The 17,546-nt window shown below is 38.0% G+C and overlaps 1 protein-coding gene across 1 annotated transcript; it reads right to left on the bottom strand.

Moving 5' to 3' along the window:
• Nucleotides 1–584: 584 nt before the first annotated feature.
• LOC140924862 (D(1A) dopamine receptor-like) lies at nucleotides 585–16,456 on the bottom strand. Its single transcript, XM_073374864.1, has 2 exons — nucleotides 16,394–16,456; nucleotides 585–2,086 (listed from the first exon to the last, which is right to left on the bottom strand). Exon 2 carries the CDS (start codon nucleotides 2,054–2,056, stop codon nucleotides 899–901), a length of 1,158 nt encoding a protein of 385 aa, XP_073230965.1. The 5' UTR covers nucleotides 2,057–2,086; nucleotides 16,394–16,456; the 3' UTR covers nucleotides 585–898.
• Between the last annotated feature and the right edge of the window lie 1,090 nt (nucleotides 16,457–17,546).

Below are 17,546 nucleotides of genomic sequence, written 5' to 3'. Positions count from 1 at the left end.
AACTAGTAACTTGTCAGCGGATAACTTCAAAAAAATACTCGACCTCGATGGGTCAGCACCTGAGCCCGAGATACGGTCAAAAGATACTGGTCAGCGGATACCCTGTTTTGACAGCTGTCAATTGATCATAACATTGATGTCCAATGGATGTGTGCATTATCAGTTTTCCTGTGCTCTCAATTTAGCTAGAAAGTATGAGATTGAACATTGATTGCGAGCTAGTAAAACAACTGGTCAGCGGACAGCTTCCAAATAAATCACGTCACCTTGATGAGTTGACACATGAGCCCCCGATATGGCAATGTGATACTGGTCAGTGGCTATCCTGTTTTGACAGCTGTCAATTGACCATATTGTGAATGGCCAATATAAAAGACATGGGTTTGCCAAGACTCACCTAAGACACCTCTCCCTTCCTTTTGATAGTCTCCCCTACCCTACCCGTACAATCTGTAGACGCGTACGTACGTACGTACGCTCGGTCAGTCACGTGACAACAAAACGAAAAGTGGTTGACCATATTCTATGAGTATGGGGCTCTGTTCCACGCGCGCTTCGCGCGAGGGAGCCCCGCTAAAAATTAGGCTATTTTTTGACTCCGACGCCGTAAACCGACATTCTAATTTTTCTCGCAAGTAAAAGCACAGGTGGCCCAAGCTCGAAATATGACCATCGGCGCTGCTTTATAACGTTCAAAATATAAGGATTTGTATGGGAAAAAAGCAATTGCTTTTGTAGCCTACGAAAGTGAAAGGATTTAAATAAAAATAAGCTAACCTCGTTTAAGTTGTGTGTTTCCTCTTTCCTATGTGGTTTCGTAGCCAATTTATGGCCTTTTAATGGGTTTTATTGGAACCGGTTTGTTCTCTCTATAATCAAAAAGGTTTAAGACAAAGTTCTAAACACCTAGACGAGTTTCCCTTGTAAAACTCCTTTGCTTGCTTACTTTTTTCCTAACTTCCTCTTTTGGGCGAATGTTTTTAAGCAACGACTTGGTTCTCACCCTTTTCCACATGTCTCTGAAGGCTCCTTTGAAATGCTTGTCGTGAAATGGATACAAGAATGGGTTCAGTGCAGAATTCAGGAAACCCAGCGTCAGAAACACCTCAACGAGTAGGGGAGGAATATATACTTGTTCTGTACACATGTTTCCAATAAGACTTAATGTTACGTAAGGCAACCAGCAGAAGTAAAACAGCATAACAATAAATCCAATGTACCGTGAACCTCGAAAACGTCGCCGCATCTTCTTTTTCTGCTTGTTCTCTTTACTTGCCAGAGTGAATAGATTAGGTGGAGCATCTTGATCTGTGCAATGAATATTGCTTATGTTAGACGAGTCATTTGTGTTCAAAAATTGGTCCGTTTTTATGGTCCTTTTGATGTGATGAAGAACGATTGCATAGATACGTGACCAGAATACCGCCATAAATATCATTGGAACCAGGAAATTGACGATATTCACTGTGATATTGTACTCTCTTGTCGATAAGAAATAGCAACTGCCATTATAAATAGTCGGAAGATCTTCTTTCCATCCCATCACAGGAAGACAGGCCCAAATGATGGCATAAATCCAAAGGCAGGCGATTATAAGAACAGCTCTACGAGGTGGCATCAAGGAGTTGTAACGCAGAGGCATCCTCAATACTAAATATCGGTCCACAGTGACAGCACACAAGTTAATAACTGAACTCGGCACAGCAAGTAAATACATTGTGGTGTAAAGATTGCACATGAACTCACCATGTTTCCACTCACCCTCCCTTATATCAGAGTCCAACTTGAATGATGTGACGAGTCCCGAAGTCATAATATCCGATACTGCCAATGATATTATGAAGTAATTTGTTACGCTTGTTCGAAGTCTCTTATAGAAAATAAAAGCATACACCACAATGAAGTTACCAACTAAGGCTGTCATAGTTATGAAAGCTTCAGCAACAGCAATGAGCAGATAACGAAAGTGACGCCATTTGCCATCTTGCGGCTCATTTGGAAACAGTGTTGTGTTAGTGGCATTCAATGCATGGTAAGTTCCAATGGAGTCGTTCATTTCTTCCGGAATTATGTTTCTTGTTTTCGTCTAAAATGAAAAAAAAAAAATTATCAATTGGACCTGAAAGAGCCCTGATAAGAAAAGTAATAGTGGAAGGGTGATTAGTTAATTTGCCAGTTAAAAAAAAAAAAAGCATGGTGGAAAGTGGCGTGACAGAAGACGGGAAAAACAATGCCAGGTCCTGCCACATATGAACGCAACGTCCTTAATAATCGAGTACAAAAAGAATCTGAAATATAAATACATCAATGCCCTCTACGATGGCCCAGGAGGGTCACAGTCCAGTATTGGTTTTTGACAGTCCAGTTATGGTTTTACACAGTCCAGTTATGGTTTTACACGGTCTAGTTTTAGTTTTTACACAGTCCAGTTTTAATTTTTACAGTTTTATATAAATCCAAGAATCAAACAGAAACACAAGATAAATTAACTTCATAGTCACAGCAGACCATACTTGCGCAAATCTCATCGGAAGCCAAGCTGCGCAGCAAATGGGACTCGTGAGTGTTAATTGCAACCGATTGTCTGGGTCACGCACCGCGTCTAAGCCTTCTTCAAACAAAAAAAATACCTTCAAGATACAGGGAAACCCCGGGTACAAACAAAGAAAGAATCACAGCACGAAAAGGTAAATTTAAGTCAGCGTAACGGTGGCGTGAAGCTAGGTGGAAAATTCGCAGCAACTAACTTTAAGACTCATTTACGCGACATAAAGCCGAACTTTACCTTACCTTGACGCATATGCTTTAGGGTATCGTAAAGAAACACTTTAAACCCTGTGTAAAGCTAGTTTAAAAGCGCTGTAAAAGAGGAAATTTAAGCGAACGTAAAGTTATTATAAATACGCTTTTAAGAAGAGATCATCTAAGCGAACGAAATATAAATGGAGTTGGACAGGCGTAAAGATCCCATCGCACAACTTTACACTTCTTTTACGTGTTAGGCAGATATTTAAAGGAGTGGTAGTTTAAGAGAAGTAGGGCTCATTAACGCCCAACCAATTTTCAAATGCTAAATCTTTCTTTTCACTTTTCAAACTTCCATGGAAAATTCTCAGATATGTTAACAACAAAAGCTACGAGCACGAATCGCATTCGTTTTAGTGTTGCCCCAAACATGAGGTTTGTTTGCAAGGTTTTCTTTTCACACGTTCACGCAGACTTGTTACTTGTAAGAGACACCTTTTTTTATGCAAGCGTTAAAAAACTAGTCAATCTGGTAAAATGCTGTTGACTTCTGTTATGGAGGATTCAGGTAACAAACGGAAAGAAATAACGCACAAGAAACTGGTTCCAGTATTGTTTAATGTATTGATTTATTTGCGATTAAAATGAAAGAAATTCTAACACCTAAGTAATATTAACTTTCAACATTTTCTTATAAAAGCAGGTACTCTAATATACCAGTGTGAAGAAAGAAATCTGATTAAGTAAAATTTAATTTTAAACAGTTCATTTTAGATATAAAAACGCTAACTCTATCATGCCTTTGTGGGGATATGTATACTTTTTGAAAGGTTTTAAATACTCCTCTCAAAAACTTGGAAACTAAAAATGATCTTGAACAAAACTGATGAAGTAAAATTTAACTTAATTTTTGTTGAGCAATAAATTCAACATACCAATGCAAAATTGTGTTCTGGAAAAAGGAAAACTGTAAATCTTCCTAATGTAGTGTAATCTATATTAAAAGCTAGAAGAAACTGATAAAAAAAACAGTAACATTGATAGGTTCATCACCTAACCCTTTCACTCCAGAACCATATATTGACAAAATTATAAAAAATTCAAAATAAATATTTCATTTTCATTCATACCGTCTTAAAAATTAGAACCACCTTATACGAGTCCATCATTCCACTGGGAGTTAAAGGGTGGAAATAATATTGTTATAAAACCATACAAGCATTATAAAAGAGCTATGGCAGACTGAGCTAATTCTGTCTCTGTATGGTGAGTGTCTTGATTAATGTTAAAAACAACATTAATACTCTGGGGATGTGTAAACATTGTTCTTTGTTGCCTTTCTTTGTTTTTACCACCCGATGTGGTTCTGGGCGTGGAAGTAGCCCTTGCAATTAGACAGCATGGAGCCTGTTCTTCTAACAGCAGGGCTATCTGTTGCCCATTTTGCAAGTAGTTTTGGCGAAAAAGCTGATCATGAATCTCTGGCTTTGAAAGAGGCTTGTGGCCCCCACGTCACAATGACAGTCACCGCATCCATGCAGAAATGGTGCACAAAGCATAATTTACCCAAAGCAAGCATGATGAATTAGCCAAAAAGTATGGTGTCTATTAAAGTTGTCTTTTGCAGCCTGAATATTTTGACGCTATGAGGATCACCTCTATTGATCCCATGTACAATCTGTTCCTGGGAACTGCAAAATACGTCTTCAAACTCTCGGTAAAAAAGAATTTGTTAAGAAAGAAAGAACTTGATATTTTAGAGCAGAAGATTCATTATCTGGATGCTCAACAGGAAATGAACGTTTGCCACCAAACATTGCATCAAACTATAGTGGTCACAAAGTATCACGGTGAAAAAATTGGACGCTGATATATTCAATTCCTTGCTTTGCTTAAAAGATCTGCCTCCAGAAAGACACCTAAACTGTTGTCAGAGATTTGTTCTTGTTTGCAAGTGGATATGTTGTCCAATCATGTCCAAGACTGACATTGTCAAAGCTGATCTGCTTTTTGTAAAATTTGGCCAAACGTTTAAACAGTTGTATAGAAAGAAATTTGTCACCCAAAATAGGCACCTTCGCTGTCATTTAAAGGAATGCGTAATTGACTGTGAACCAGTGCATGCATTCTGGTGCTTCTGTTTTAGAAGGATTTAATGGAATTCTGGGTAGTATGCGAGTTAATGGAAGATCTATTAAAGTTAAAATTATTAGCTTCTAGCTGGACGTTATGTTTGGGATGTTACCTTCCCAAATGAATTTCAAGAAAACTTTATGTGTAAAAAGAAATGTTAGTGCTGAAGGATTAATTTTAAAAACTGCTAAAACAATTATCTAACAGTGTCTGCTGCTGGAATATAGGAGATTTTCATTGGCCTGATCTTACCCTCGTTGGTCTACCCAACTCATGAGCTAAGGGTAATTTTTGGATGCAGCAAAACACTGTACCCCAGACAAGAAGTTGAGTTATCTTCGAGTGTTCTTCGCAAGTATTCGATCAGGCTTAGAATTGAGAAGTTCGGGTCAAAGTTGGATCGTCGAAACATGAGGAGTGCGCGTATAATGGCTTGTTGGACTGCTAAGGATAGCTCCATTGATATATCTGCACCCAACCGACCTGGGGTAGTTAATTGTGATGTTATCGACAGTGTGAAGTTCAATGGAGAATTATATCGACGTGTATTTGCTGTTGTCTGATTGTACAAAAATGATCATGAACAAGATCATTTTGGCAATCCTACTCAGGTTTAAAAATGCGATGATTATGTTCACTGTGGACCCTCACTCATTATTCCAGTACAGCGCATAAGGCACAAATTTGCATGCCGTTTAGTAAAAATGATGGGAATAGAAGTTAGTAGCTGTTTTCTTTGCGAGTAAAGACTGAAAATTTTGAATTAATACACTCATACAAGAAGTAAGATGTTATTATAATTTTTGTACTATATTTAACATACAAGGCAGCTCACAGGTATAATAGGTAGCAAAAATTGTTCTATGTTTTCTTTGTGCATGGAGTTACCAGAAGCAAGGGACAAAATTTGGTTTAGTCACCGGTCGGGCTTGATCTGAAAATGCAGGTATGCATACCTAATATTTAAAGACAGTGTTTCCTATGGTTCTGATGAGGAAATTTTTTTAAATAATATATTAAGACAGTTAGCATAAATTTTTACAAAAATATATTTTCATGTGTTATTTTTGACTGAGTAGGCTACTAAATATAAATTGACAAGTTTGTTATCTGATTAAGTAGACTGTGTGTTCATTGACCGGCATGGAATAACCCGCAAGGCAATTAAAGTTGTTTCAATTTTTTATAAAACAACATGATTTTTTTTTCTTTGTTATGATAAATTACTTAACTTGTGCCTTATTCACACCATACTCATACCACTCATGTTTTTATGGAAAACATATTTCTAGTAAAAATCCAAAAAATGTAAATGAAAGAAAACATCTACACAATAACTTTTTGTCAGATGTTGACCACCAAAATAGGAGTTTTTTTTGTTGTATGAAAACCTATTTTGCCAGCCTGGGTATTTAAATGCCAAATTTCAGCCTGTTGGTTCTTTATCACTAGGTTCTTATGTCAGGGATTTAACTTTATTTCTCAAATTTCTTTGAGACAGACCGACTTTACAGCACCACAGCCAGTCCAATAATCCTAAAGCTGAAAGCACACATGGCTCGTTATGACATCACCGAAGAAATAGTTTCGGATTCTGGTCTCCAGTTCCGATCAAATGAGTTCAAAGCTTTTGCAAGGAATTACGGATTCAAACACACACTCATTGGCCCATACTACCATCAATCAAACCGAATGGTTGAATGGTTGAGTCCTAGCAAAAGCTGGAATGACCAAGTGTGACCCGTACCTTGTCCCTTTTGATATCCGGAACACACCTCAGGAAGGAATTGATGCCAGTCCTGTCCAGCGCACGATGAACAGATGAACAAGGAGCCCACTGCACAAGCCAGCAAACCTAACACCTCAAATCATTACTGGTGCTCATGAAAAGATCAAACAACGGCAAGCCAGACAATAGACATAATACAATCGAGGAACGATGAAGCTGAAGCCCCTTCAACGGGGAGACCCAGTGCTGATCCAACCACAAGTAGTAGGTGACCACAAATGGAGGGAGACGCGTGTCTCCAGGCAGGTGGGAGTAAGGTCCTATGACGTAGAATCTGATAAAAAGTCCCATACCCGCAGCCGGAAACAGCTAAAGAAAGCAGTCGATGCCGTAAAATCAATCCATGAAATGGAGGACCACCCTGTGCTCTACACTGATATACCAGTCAACAATCCCCACCCAGAGGAGCCCAAACAGCAGAAGGAACCTAAAGTCTCATCTGAAAGCACTACAGTTACCAAGCTAAGGTCCCTGACGGATCGTGAAACTTAGGAGCATGAAATAAACACCTGCAGTGGCAAAATCTAAGTACTAGCGAGATTTAAGGACTCTGTTAAATTTTAAATTAGCAAGACGGACTCTGATTCTTATTTTGTTATGATATTATTTTCTTGATTAGTTTTCCTCTAATTGTTAGTGGACATTCGACCATTTCTCAAACAACGGAGGATGTGCCGATTATGTAATCGCTATCTATGGACGCCTCATGAAAGCCACGATCGAGTAGATTGTCATTAGGTAATTTAGGTTAGGGTTTAGAGGTATGGAATAAAATGTGCTTGAATTGAAATGGCTTTGCTCTCTCACATCTGCTATTGTAACAGGTATCAAATCAGACTAAGACTAAATGGATGCTGTTTGGTAGTAGACAAGAACTAGAACATTGTTCAAACAATAGAATACAACTTCATGGGAAATAAATTGCCAGAGTATCAAGCTTACACTACTTGAGAATCTCTTATAGAGATCATGGAGAGCATGTAGAATTAATTTGTAACAAAGTGCGCAAGCTTCTCGGCCTGCTGTTTTCGCATGACGTCATTACCTTACATCTAAAAGCTGCTAAATGCGTATATAATTGTCTAGTACAGCCTATTTTTTATTCTACTCATAGAGTATGGGATGGGCTGTAATATGAATGCAGAAACAGCTTACGGCGTCAGCAAAACAGAGCAGCAAACATACTCAAAGGAAGATGAGTTTCTTTGGAAACACAAAGGAAAGCCGACTTATGCATTTTACTTTTTAAAATTCTAAATGAATTAGTTCCTCCAGATTTATCGGATTATTTTATTAGAAATCGCACCATTCACACTTACAAGACAAAGGAACGACATTCACCTATGAAAAAATACGTTTAGATATTAAGCTGCGGTTCTTTTCATCAATACCTACATCAATACATACATTGCTTTCCATTTTTAAGAACCTTCCGAATACTTAGAATTCATTTTAGCCACAGGGCCCCTTTTGGTACCAGCCAATGGCTGATAAGGCCACCTTGCCTAAGTAAAGTGTGATTTCACATGACTTTGCTTAAAGAATTTGACTCTGTATTTAGGCATAACATTTGATTACGGCTTATCGTCGAAAAGTCAAATTAATGAACTTTGTTTGAAACTTTCATAAACCGTGAGTATTTCGTCTAAGGTGATACAGCCGTATTACTCTCCTATTTATCCTTTTCTCATATACGGTATCTATAATTTGCGCTTAACGCTCGATTGTTATCCATAAAAACGTAATCAGAAGCATTTATCTCCTAAAGTTGAATATGTCAGTTTGAGGTCAGTGTCATTTTGTTACTGCTACATGACATCTTTAACAGTCGTGCTAGTACTCTTGAACAACGTAACGCATTACTCGTCACGAGTTATTTGAAAGCACACTACTATATAGACACATGACAATATACACTTAATGTCAGATCCCGAGGGAAACAATTAGTTTTGTTTTCCCAAGAGTCCTGATGTTTCCCGAGACGAAGTCGAGGGAAACATCAGGACTCGAGGGAAAACAAAAGTAACTGGTTTCCCGAGGGACCTCAGACTTTAAGTGTTTTGTTATATTTCTAGACTTTTACTTCAACAGCAACAAAAGTAATAACCGGAGCGAACCAAAACAGTCGACTCGTTACTTATAACAACACAAATTTAATTCTCAAAACCACTGAATGAATGATTTACAAACAAAAGTACTTTCCTCATATTATCTGCATCTTTTTCCTCCACTAGCTGCTGTTTTTCTTCTGGGATAACTTTAAAAATCGTTGCTTTTTAGCTTGAGGCTTCGTTTTTGTGTTGTTGTGTTCATTCACGAAAAAGAAAACTGGCTGGACCTGGCGGTGTTTTTCCCGCCTTCTGTCACACCACTTTCCACCGTGCTTTGATCACGTGCTGCAATGTATCCCGAGCGGGATACATTGTTTAATGTATCACGATCGGGATACATTTGATTTTAGTCAAGGCCACGTGACCAAGAATCAACCAATAGCAGTCCCTGTTTAGTTGAGTGAAAGTCTAGGAATATATCAATAATTGTTATACCACGAACAAGCAATACACTGCAACTGAGCTCGTCGCTCGCGGTCGGCCGCTTCGCGGCGAAATAGGCCGCTCCGCCGCCAAAAAAGGCTCGCTCCGCTCGCCAAGAGGTCGACTTGTAGTAAGTCTAGCCTGCACGCAGCGGCCTGGCATGTTTAAGCGGATATCCCTGACAGTCACACTAAAGTTCACACCATGAACAAGGCCAACTCATATTTAAAGCTTTTAAGTAAATGACTTTACTTTTGGTCCGGAATAACGAAAACTGGACAATAAAATAGAACTGTCACTGTCACCTGAGCAAATTTTGTTTCAAAATTACTCCCCTTGCTCTAGAAACGATAACCCCAGACACCGACTAGATATACTCTTCCCGCTAATTAGAAAAGTATGTTTATAGTTGTAATTTAGTGAAACACACAGTCACTAACAAGCCTCTCACGTGCTGCCCTTTTTTTCCTTTTTATTCTTATTATTTATATCTTCTTTTTACGATAAAAAACGATGAAATGTTTGGGTAAGAAGTATAATAATTGTTGTAAGAAAGCTAGTGTAAGCCTGTATCGGTGCAAATTTGAGTTTTCCATTTTCGTACTATAGTGCACATTTATATGTATTATCGTATGGCAATGTTGTTTTTGCAATATATAACAATTATTCACCTCATTGATGGTGGCTAATGGTGGATATTTACCTCGCCGAGCTTCCATGGATTTGCCCCTTAAAAATTTACATCCCGTGAACGCGTCCAAACAGTCCCGAACATAATTATACTTCTTGGCTCATTTAAAAATAGAAAAGTAGATCTGTGAAATGCTATTTGTTAGGATACATAAATTTTTGTTCGGAAGAGAAAACTTAGTTGTCGTACAAACGCAAGCAACAAATCAAGAGTTCTATTCTGCAGATGTGAAGTTCCTTTCAGTCAGATTTTAATTTGTTAGGACCGTCGAACTGTATGTAATATTCATTCGCCTCCTTCCTCATATTTTCCAATTATTAATTTGGTACAAAGCTAGTCACGTTTTAAAATTGAGTAGCTTGACACTTGCCTTGACATTAAATGTAAAATAGGTACTGAATCCAAAGACTATCTTTCTTTTTCCCTCCTTCTAAAAACCTGAGAGGGACAAATAGTTTGATGAGGCTCTAGAGACTAAAAGCTTGAATGTATGTTTATACTCTCCTTTTTTTCCATTCAATTATGATTACATATATTTAACAATTAATGAATGAGGTTGAGTATCTTATGAACAGTAATCGGAGCTTAGGAGAGTGCGTTCCATATGTTTATAAAGCGTACAGGTAGCAGTTGAGGAGGCAGGGTGGATGGTTATTGCGATAGATTAAGCCCGGTTTCGCTACGATCGCTGCGATCGCTGAGAAAAAAAAATCAACGATCATATGGAAACCACTCTCCAGCGATCGCAGTGAAAACGATCACTGAGATAGAACTTTTTGGGTGGGTAGAAAACGAAGACCTAAGACCTAAGACCCAAAAACGAAGACCCCCTCAAAATCACTTATAAATATCTAGAAACGGGTATCTCGACCTTAGATGTGTAAGAAACAACAATATCTTCAATTATACAAAATTTCGACCAGGGTCTTCGTTTTCTACACAATCCCCCCGGTGTGTAGAAAACGAAGACCCCCCTCAAAATCACTTGGAAACGGAGGGAAACTGCTTTTAACGACTTCTAGACACTAAAGGAGTATAAGAAACAACACGGCTCCTTACGATTTCCAATTACACAAAATTTCGATCAAGGTCTTCACCGAGTTTTCTGCGGAATGAAAGCCGTGTTGTTTCTTATACTTTTTGAGGGGGGTCTTCGTTTTCTACACACCGGGGGGATTGTGTAGAAAACGAAGACCCTGGTCGAAATTTTGTATAATTGAAGATATTGTTGTTTCTTACACATCTAAGGTCGAGATACCCGTTTCTAGATATTTATAAGTGATTTTGAAGGGGTCTTCGTTTTTGGGTCTTAGGTCTTAGGTCTTCGTTTTCTACCCACCCAGAACTTTTTGTATCTCAGCGATCGTTGTCGCTGCGATCGCTGGAGAGAGGTTTCCATATGATCACTATGATCGCTGCGATCGCTGAAGATTTTTTTCTCAGCGATTGCAGCGATCACAGCGATGGTAGTGATCATATGGAAACCAGGCTTTAATTTGATCAAGGTATATTTTAAACGTAAGGATTGCTTACAACGAAACCTCTATTGAAACTGTTTATCATTATGAAAAAGCCTTGAACGCTAGTGATATCCTATGGTCCGTCTCAACGAATGCAGTTATTTGGTCGAGTGTGTTGATTTTTATAAGTTTTTCCGAATAAATAACATAGACCTAAAATGTTCGTTTGTCCGGTGCCAAAAATATCACTAGTCATGATGAAATGGCGTCGCCGAACTTCACATCTCGGTAGATACACTTTTTGGCACAACGGCCGCCGAAACATTTGAAAGATGAACGTTTTGGAAGATTCAGCAAACACAGATCGAAAGTAGACCTTCAGCAAACTCTTGAAATATGTACGCTTTACGAAGATTCAGAAAACTTTTAAAAGGTGAACGCTTTACGAAGACAGAATAGCAGACCTCAGCAAACGTTTGAAAGATGAACGCCGAGGACACACGTTAGTGTGTCAAAGTGAGGCAAAACGTAAGCAAGCGCTTCAAAGCGAGGCAAACGCGTGTCGACAGAAATGCAATCTCAAAAAACCTCGCTTATTAATTGCACAGGACACCCAATAATGCACTGAACACTCAACAGAAATTTCGTACCTCCAACGCAATAATTATGGAGATCGTGGAGGGTGTTATCCTTCGAGGCAATTCTTCATATGATGCGAAAGCCTAATTCAATAATTGTTTTACTATTCACTGAAAATAATTCCTAGTTTAAAAACATAGCTAAAACATGCTTTAACCTCCATCGATATTAAGTTCGTCTTTGATAGTGCACGTTTAGGGTTGTTCAGCTCCCAAAATATTCTCCAAATAGAAGATGTCACCCTTCGAGTTGTCTTCTTGCTGTTCTTGCCATGTTTTTAGCTATTATTTCGCCTAGTTTAGTTACTCGTGAAACGAGTGAAGTGTTCGCCATTTTTTGTTTTCACAACCAAAACTACTCAATCTGGTTTGGTCTGACTCTTACTTCGGTAATTACGCCATCTCTATAAAGAAAGTCAGCTAAATTGGCCAGCTTGGTGTCAAGTAATCACATTACTGATTTATGTTGCGTTTTGTTAATGTGGGACACTTTTGGCAAAGCGAGCCAGTCGTACAAAACGGGCCAGCTGGCTCGTATAATGAGGCCCGTACAACGCAATTGAATTTTTGGGCTTAAACATAGGACTAAGGAATCCAAGCAAAAATTTTGTTTTCGTTTCAAGTCGGTTTGGAATTGACCCATCCTCCTTTCAAAAGTCAAATGATCATCCCCATCGCTGCAGGGACGGGACACGCAGCGCCTTTTCCGGGTTATCCGTCTGCTATTTTCTTGTTTTTGACACAGACGAAAGGGCTTTTCCACAGGTAGCCTAATAATAAGCGAGTTTATTCTGAATCACATTTTACATTGGTTTTCATGGGATAACAGAATTACGACCGTACGGTAACATAATAGCCCGAATGGCCATATAGATACCATATTTTTACGCGCGAGCTCGGATACTTATAGCAGACTGCGACTGTTTTCGCGCTATCGAAGGAAAAGAATAATGCTGGTCTTAGACTCACCCTGCCAGTGTTAGTCTAAGATCATCCAAATATCAGACTGCTACGCAAACGTCAAACAGGCGAAATCCCAACCATCCAAATATCAGACTGCTACGCAAACGTCAAACGGGCGAAATCGCAATCACTTTTAATGGGAAAATCGACAACACATCAGACTGAAATCCTATCACGGTTAATATAACGAAAGGAAGAAACTTCTTTGGTGTTTTGTACCAAAATTAGAAATATAGCTCTTGGCGTCTGTGGCTCATATAGGTCTGATCGATTAACCGTGGATTTATGCCTTAAGGGTTTCGGTAAACACGATGATAATAATACTTTATTCAAATACATATATGCACATAAACATTATACAGGATACATATTTGAAAAGGTGGACCGCGAGGTTATCCCTATAAAAGGCTCCCTCACTGAACTTTAAAAATGATTTTAAAAATGTAAAAAAAAACAAGCGCAAAAATCATTAGTGCAGGTACAAGATGGTATAGTAAGAATGATATTTTAAATGAAAATATTTACAATCAAAATATGAGTTTGTGCCGTCAATAAATCTTCATCCATCGTTTTAAGCCTTTTTAAAATTTGTTAACGTTAATTTCGTCAGTGAAGAAATGGTTTGGCAAACTGTTCCAGCCTTTGACGATTCTCACAAAGAAGGAGTACTTAAATAAGTTAACTTTAGCTAATTTAGTTTGTATTTTGTCGGGATGGTTGACTCTAGTTTTTTTACTTCTACAAAACTCCAAATAGTCATCAAACTCTAGGCCATTTAGACCAAACACTGTCTTGTAGCATGCAACTACAGATAGGTATTTTGATGCTGAACTATGTTCCAGTTTAGCAATATATATCTTTCTTTATATGACATCTCGAGTAGTTGTTGACCGAGAGCGATCCTCGATGCTCTTCGTTGTACTTTTTCGATTGCCAACTTATCTTTAACTAAATAGGGCGACCATACCGGACATGTGTATTCCAAAATTGGTCTGACCAAGGACTTATAGAGCATAGAGAAAATTTCCTTGCTCTTGCTACCAACTGGACAGAGTGATGGTTTAAGGTCTATGTGAAATATTGTTCCGTCACGACTGCTTCGAAGTCCACGCCCACTAGCCGGCGAGCAGGCCCACTTGTTCGAGTTTCGGGAAAAAGTCACTTTTCCTCGCCTCATTTTTCATGCTGCCCATTATTTTCCCCGAACTCCGTTCAGTGAGTCTGTTCGCAGGTTGTTTCCCCTCTACAAGTTTAGCTCCACTGATAGCACAAGCTGGAGATCACTTTAACTCAACTCAATTTCCTGCTACTGATTTTCATGCTGTTTAACCTGGTTTAATTAAGCATTTCTTTTTGTTGTGAATAGGTCTTATCAATCCAAAACCCGTTGGTGGTGAAAATTTTATGACGACACGGTGTCGGCATCCTTTGTCGGTACCTGAACACTGTACAAAGCACATCAGCAATCGTTTTAACCTTCTTTTGTTGACAGTTTTTAAAGGACGTGACCAGAATGGATCGAAAGCTGCTTAATAACAACCTCTGTTATTGTTTCACTGAAGATACAGTCACTGTACAGTACTGTAAACATTCGCGGCACTACTGCTAAACTGACACTGAAATAAAATGTAACCTGGTTACCGAGTTTTAAACAATTCAGAAGATATCATCACAAATAAAAAAAAAGGAAATCCCCGTCGTATTTCTTTTCTTGTCTTTTTCGATAATTTCTTTGCACATCGATCACTTTCTCGAGGTTTACATGAAAGTCGCTGTAGAGTAAGTTTGAGTTTCCCTGATTGTTCAAAATTACCTTCTGTTCATAAAAAAACAAAACAAAACAAAACAAAAGGTTCTCGATCCAGGCGAAAGTCTTTAAGATTCACCGTTTACATCTTTAGCCAAACCGGAATGAAGAAAACGGAAAATTAGAGGTAAAAAATATAACAAGTAATTATAAAGTTCATCTTTTCTCCAGAATGTTCATACTTCTCAGTGAAAAGAAATCACTTATAGGCAGACTAATAAAGGCAATAACTTGCAGCCAACCTGCTTAAGATAAGATTTAGCGAAAGCTCCGTGTTAACCTTCCTACTCACAGGTCTTAGTAGTCTCTGTAGAAGTAACTTAATATCTAAATTAAAAAAGAAAGGTTTTCTTCTCCATGGTCGGATAGCACTTTATTGGTAACGGAGGGCTCACACGGTCTTGAAAAGTCCTTAAATTTCTGAGTGTGCAAGTCCTTGAAAAGTCCTTGAATTTTCTTCAACTTTGAATGTAGTAGCCTAGAAAAGAGTTTTTTGATGCTTTTTGGTTGTCGAAAGACAGAGTAAAATGTAGAGAGGTTGGTGAAGCAAACAGTTCAAACCTTAAGGTCTTATTAGAATGGACTGGGAATGTGCATTTTTGTACAATCTATGAAATTATATTCCTAGTAAGTGGTCCTTGAAAAGTCCTTGAAAAATGGTTACAATTTTTTGTATAAACCCTGTAACGGCTTTGTTTTTTTAAAAAATGAGATGAAGTAAATACCTTCGCCTGGTGTATAATACAATTTTAGAAAGGCTTGTACAGTTGACTCCCGATAACTCGAACCCTCGCTAACTCGAACCTCGCGCTAACTCGAACCAAAGTCGATTTTCCCTGGATTTCCGTCATACATTTACGGTAATTTTACCCTCGGTAACTCGAACCCTCGATAACTCGAAACTCCCGCTAACTCGAAGTAATTTTTGTTTCCCCTCAGATCATTTCTATATAATTTTACCTTCGATAACTCGAACCATGTTTTGAGCCCTTTAAAAGTCGGGAAAAAAGAGTGTACTGCCTCCGAAACATTGAAGTTTGAATTTCCCATTGACGTGTTGTAGGCATATAGTTTACTAGTGGATCGATAGTGGAGGCTGATGATGTTTGCCACAAATCATATATATCAAATCAAATAACGTGAAATAGCTTTACTTGTCAAAAAGTAAAATGCATGCTCTATTTAGGCAACGTTTTGTTACTTTACGTTCTGATTTATAATCTAACAGTATCTTTTAATTTTCACTCAACATTTTTACTATTAAATGTGATTAGAATACTCACTGTGCAGTAAAAACTGTTTTTTTCCTTACTCCCGGCTATTTTCTTCGAGCTCCCGATAACTCGAACCTTTTTCGATTTCCCTTGAAGGTTCGAGTTATCGGGAGTCGACTGTATATGTTAATGAAAGTTGTATCTGCAAATGAACCAGTGAGTGAAAATCTCGAATCACTCGAAAGTGGTCAAAGTCCGAAGAGAAACATTTCTACGCTCTTTTTAGGTACTGAAAAATTAATCAAAGCAAACAGGACAGATCCAATCATTTGAATGTCCTTTTGTCGCTTGTATTCTTGTATTACTGTTTAATTTGGTTTAAAGATTGTAAAATGCTACCTCACTCATAAACTACATACCTTGACCAGGGTGTTGTTAGCCAGCGAAGGTATAAAGTGATCTCATACAAAGATTTTATTGACTTATATAATTATATATTACCGCCGGGGCGCGACACACTGTCTCGAAATACCACTGTCCTTTTAATAAAAAAAACTATTATTCAAAGTAAGGAAATGTCATTAATCCATGGGTCAAAAATAAATCAATGGAATTATAAAATCAATCAAGCCTTAGACATTCTTGTCGCCCTTTAACGGGCAACTGAGATGTTTATGAGCAAACGCATGTGTCGAACTTTAATTGACAACTGTGAATATTTTATTAACTTTTTTGTATAGCTTACCTCAGAACAAATTAAATGCATTTTTCAATTTGCCGTGTATTGCAGTTAATCACCACGACACAAGGATTTAAATTCACCAAATGAGCTGCATCCTTTAAGGAAATTAGTTTTAAAATCGGATTTCGCGACTTCAATAAAAGACGAAAGTGAAGAATGAATTATTTCATATATTTCACATCATTTCAATAAAAGAGATGTCAAATCTCATAATGCTGAGGAACATACACACAGTAGGCCAATGACAATAGCCACTCAATAAAGGATATAATATAAGAAACATGCCTTAGTTTCTATCTTCAATTAAATCTTAATATTTCGGTTCATATGCTGACTCTGCATAAGGTTTCCTAACTAATGGAAACATTACGTTAATAAACTTCTCTTTCTACCAGTCACGTACTGAGTAGGCTGCGATTTTTGTCATGACCTGAAATCACTTTATGTTGCTATCATTGCTAGCGTCTTATACAATACAATTCGACCCAGTCCGCGCTTATTCAACTGAAATTTCAAAGGATCGTCAGTTACTACTCTAAGTATGTCTTAACGTTACAGTAAAATGAAATATGACTTATGAAAGTGAATATTTTTGGAAAAGTTTTTTTTTTAACAGATTACAATTTGGAAAGAAGAGCATTCAGGGGCACCCAACGGCAATTTTTGGGAAAATATCTGTTCGGAAGACGATTTGAGTACTAGAATTTTCGGAACATTTGTTGCAAAATTTCTTGCTTGCCTGCCTCTCCTAGGATTTTCGAACATCTACAGAATGGTATAATTACCCATTTTAAACGGATATTTACCCTAAAAAAGGTCACCTAGAATTT

This window comes from Porites lutea, chromosome 14 (assembly GCF_958299795.1).
Source record: "Porites lutea chromosome 14, jaPorLute2.1, whole genome shotgun sequence".
Taxonomy (NCBI): Eukaryota; Metazoa; Cnidaria; class Anthozoa; order Scleractinia; family Poritidae; genus Porites; species Porites lutea.
Note: the sequence above shows the minus strand (reverse complement) of the source record. Positions and strands in the feature narration are given on the sequence as shown.

Bases quoted from the DNA above. Each gene is read 5' to 3' on its own strand.
- LOC140924862 (XM_073374864.1), bottom strand. From the start codon at position 2,056: ATGAACGACTCCATTGGAACTTACCATGCATTGAATGCCACTAACACA.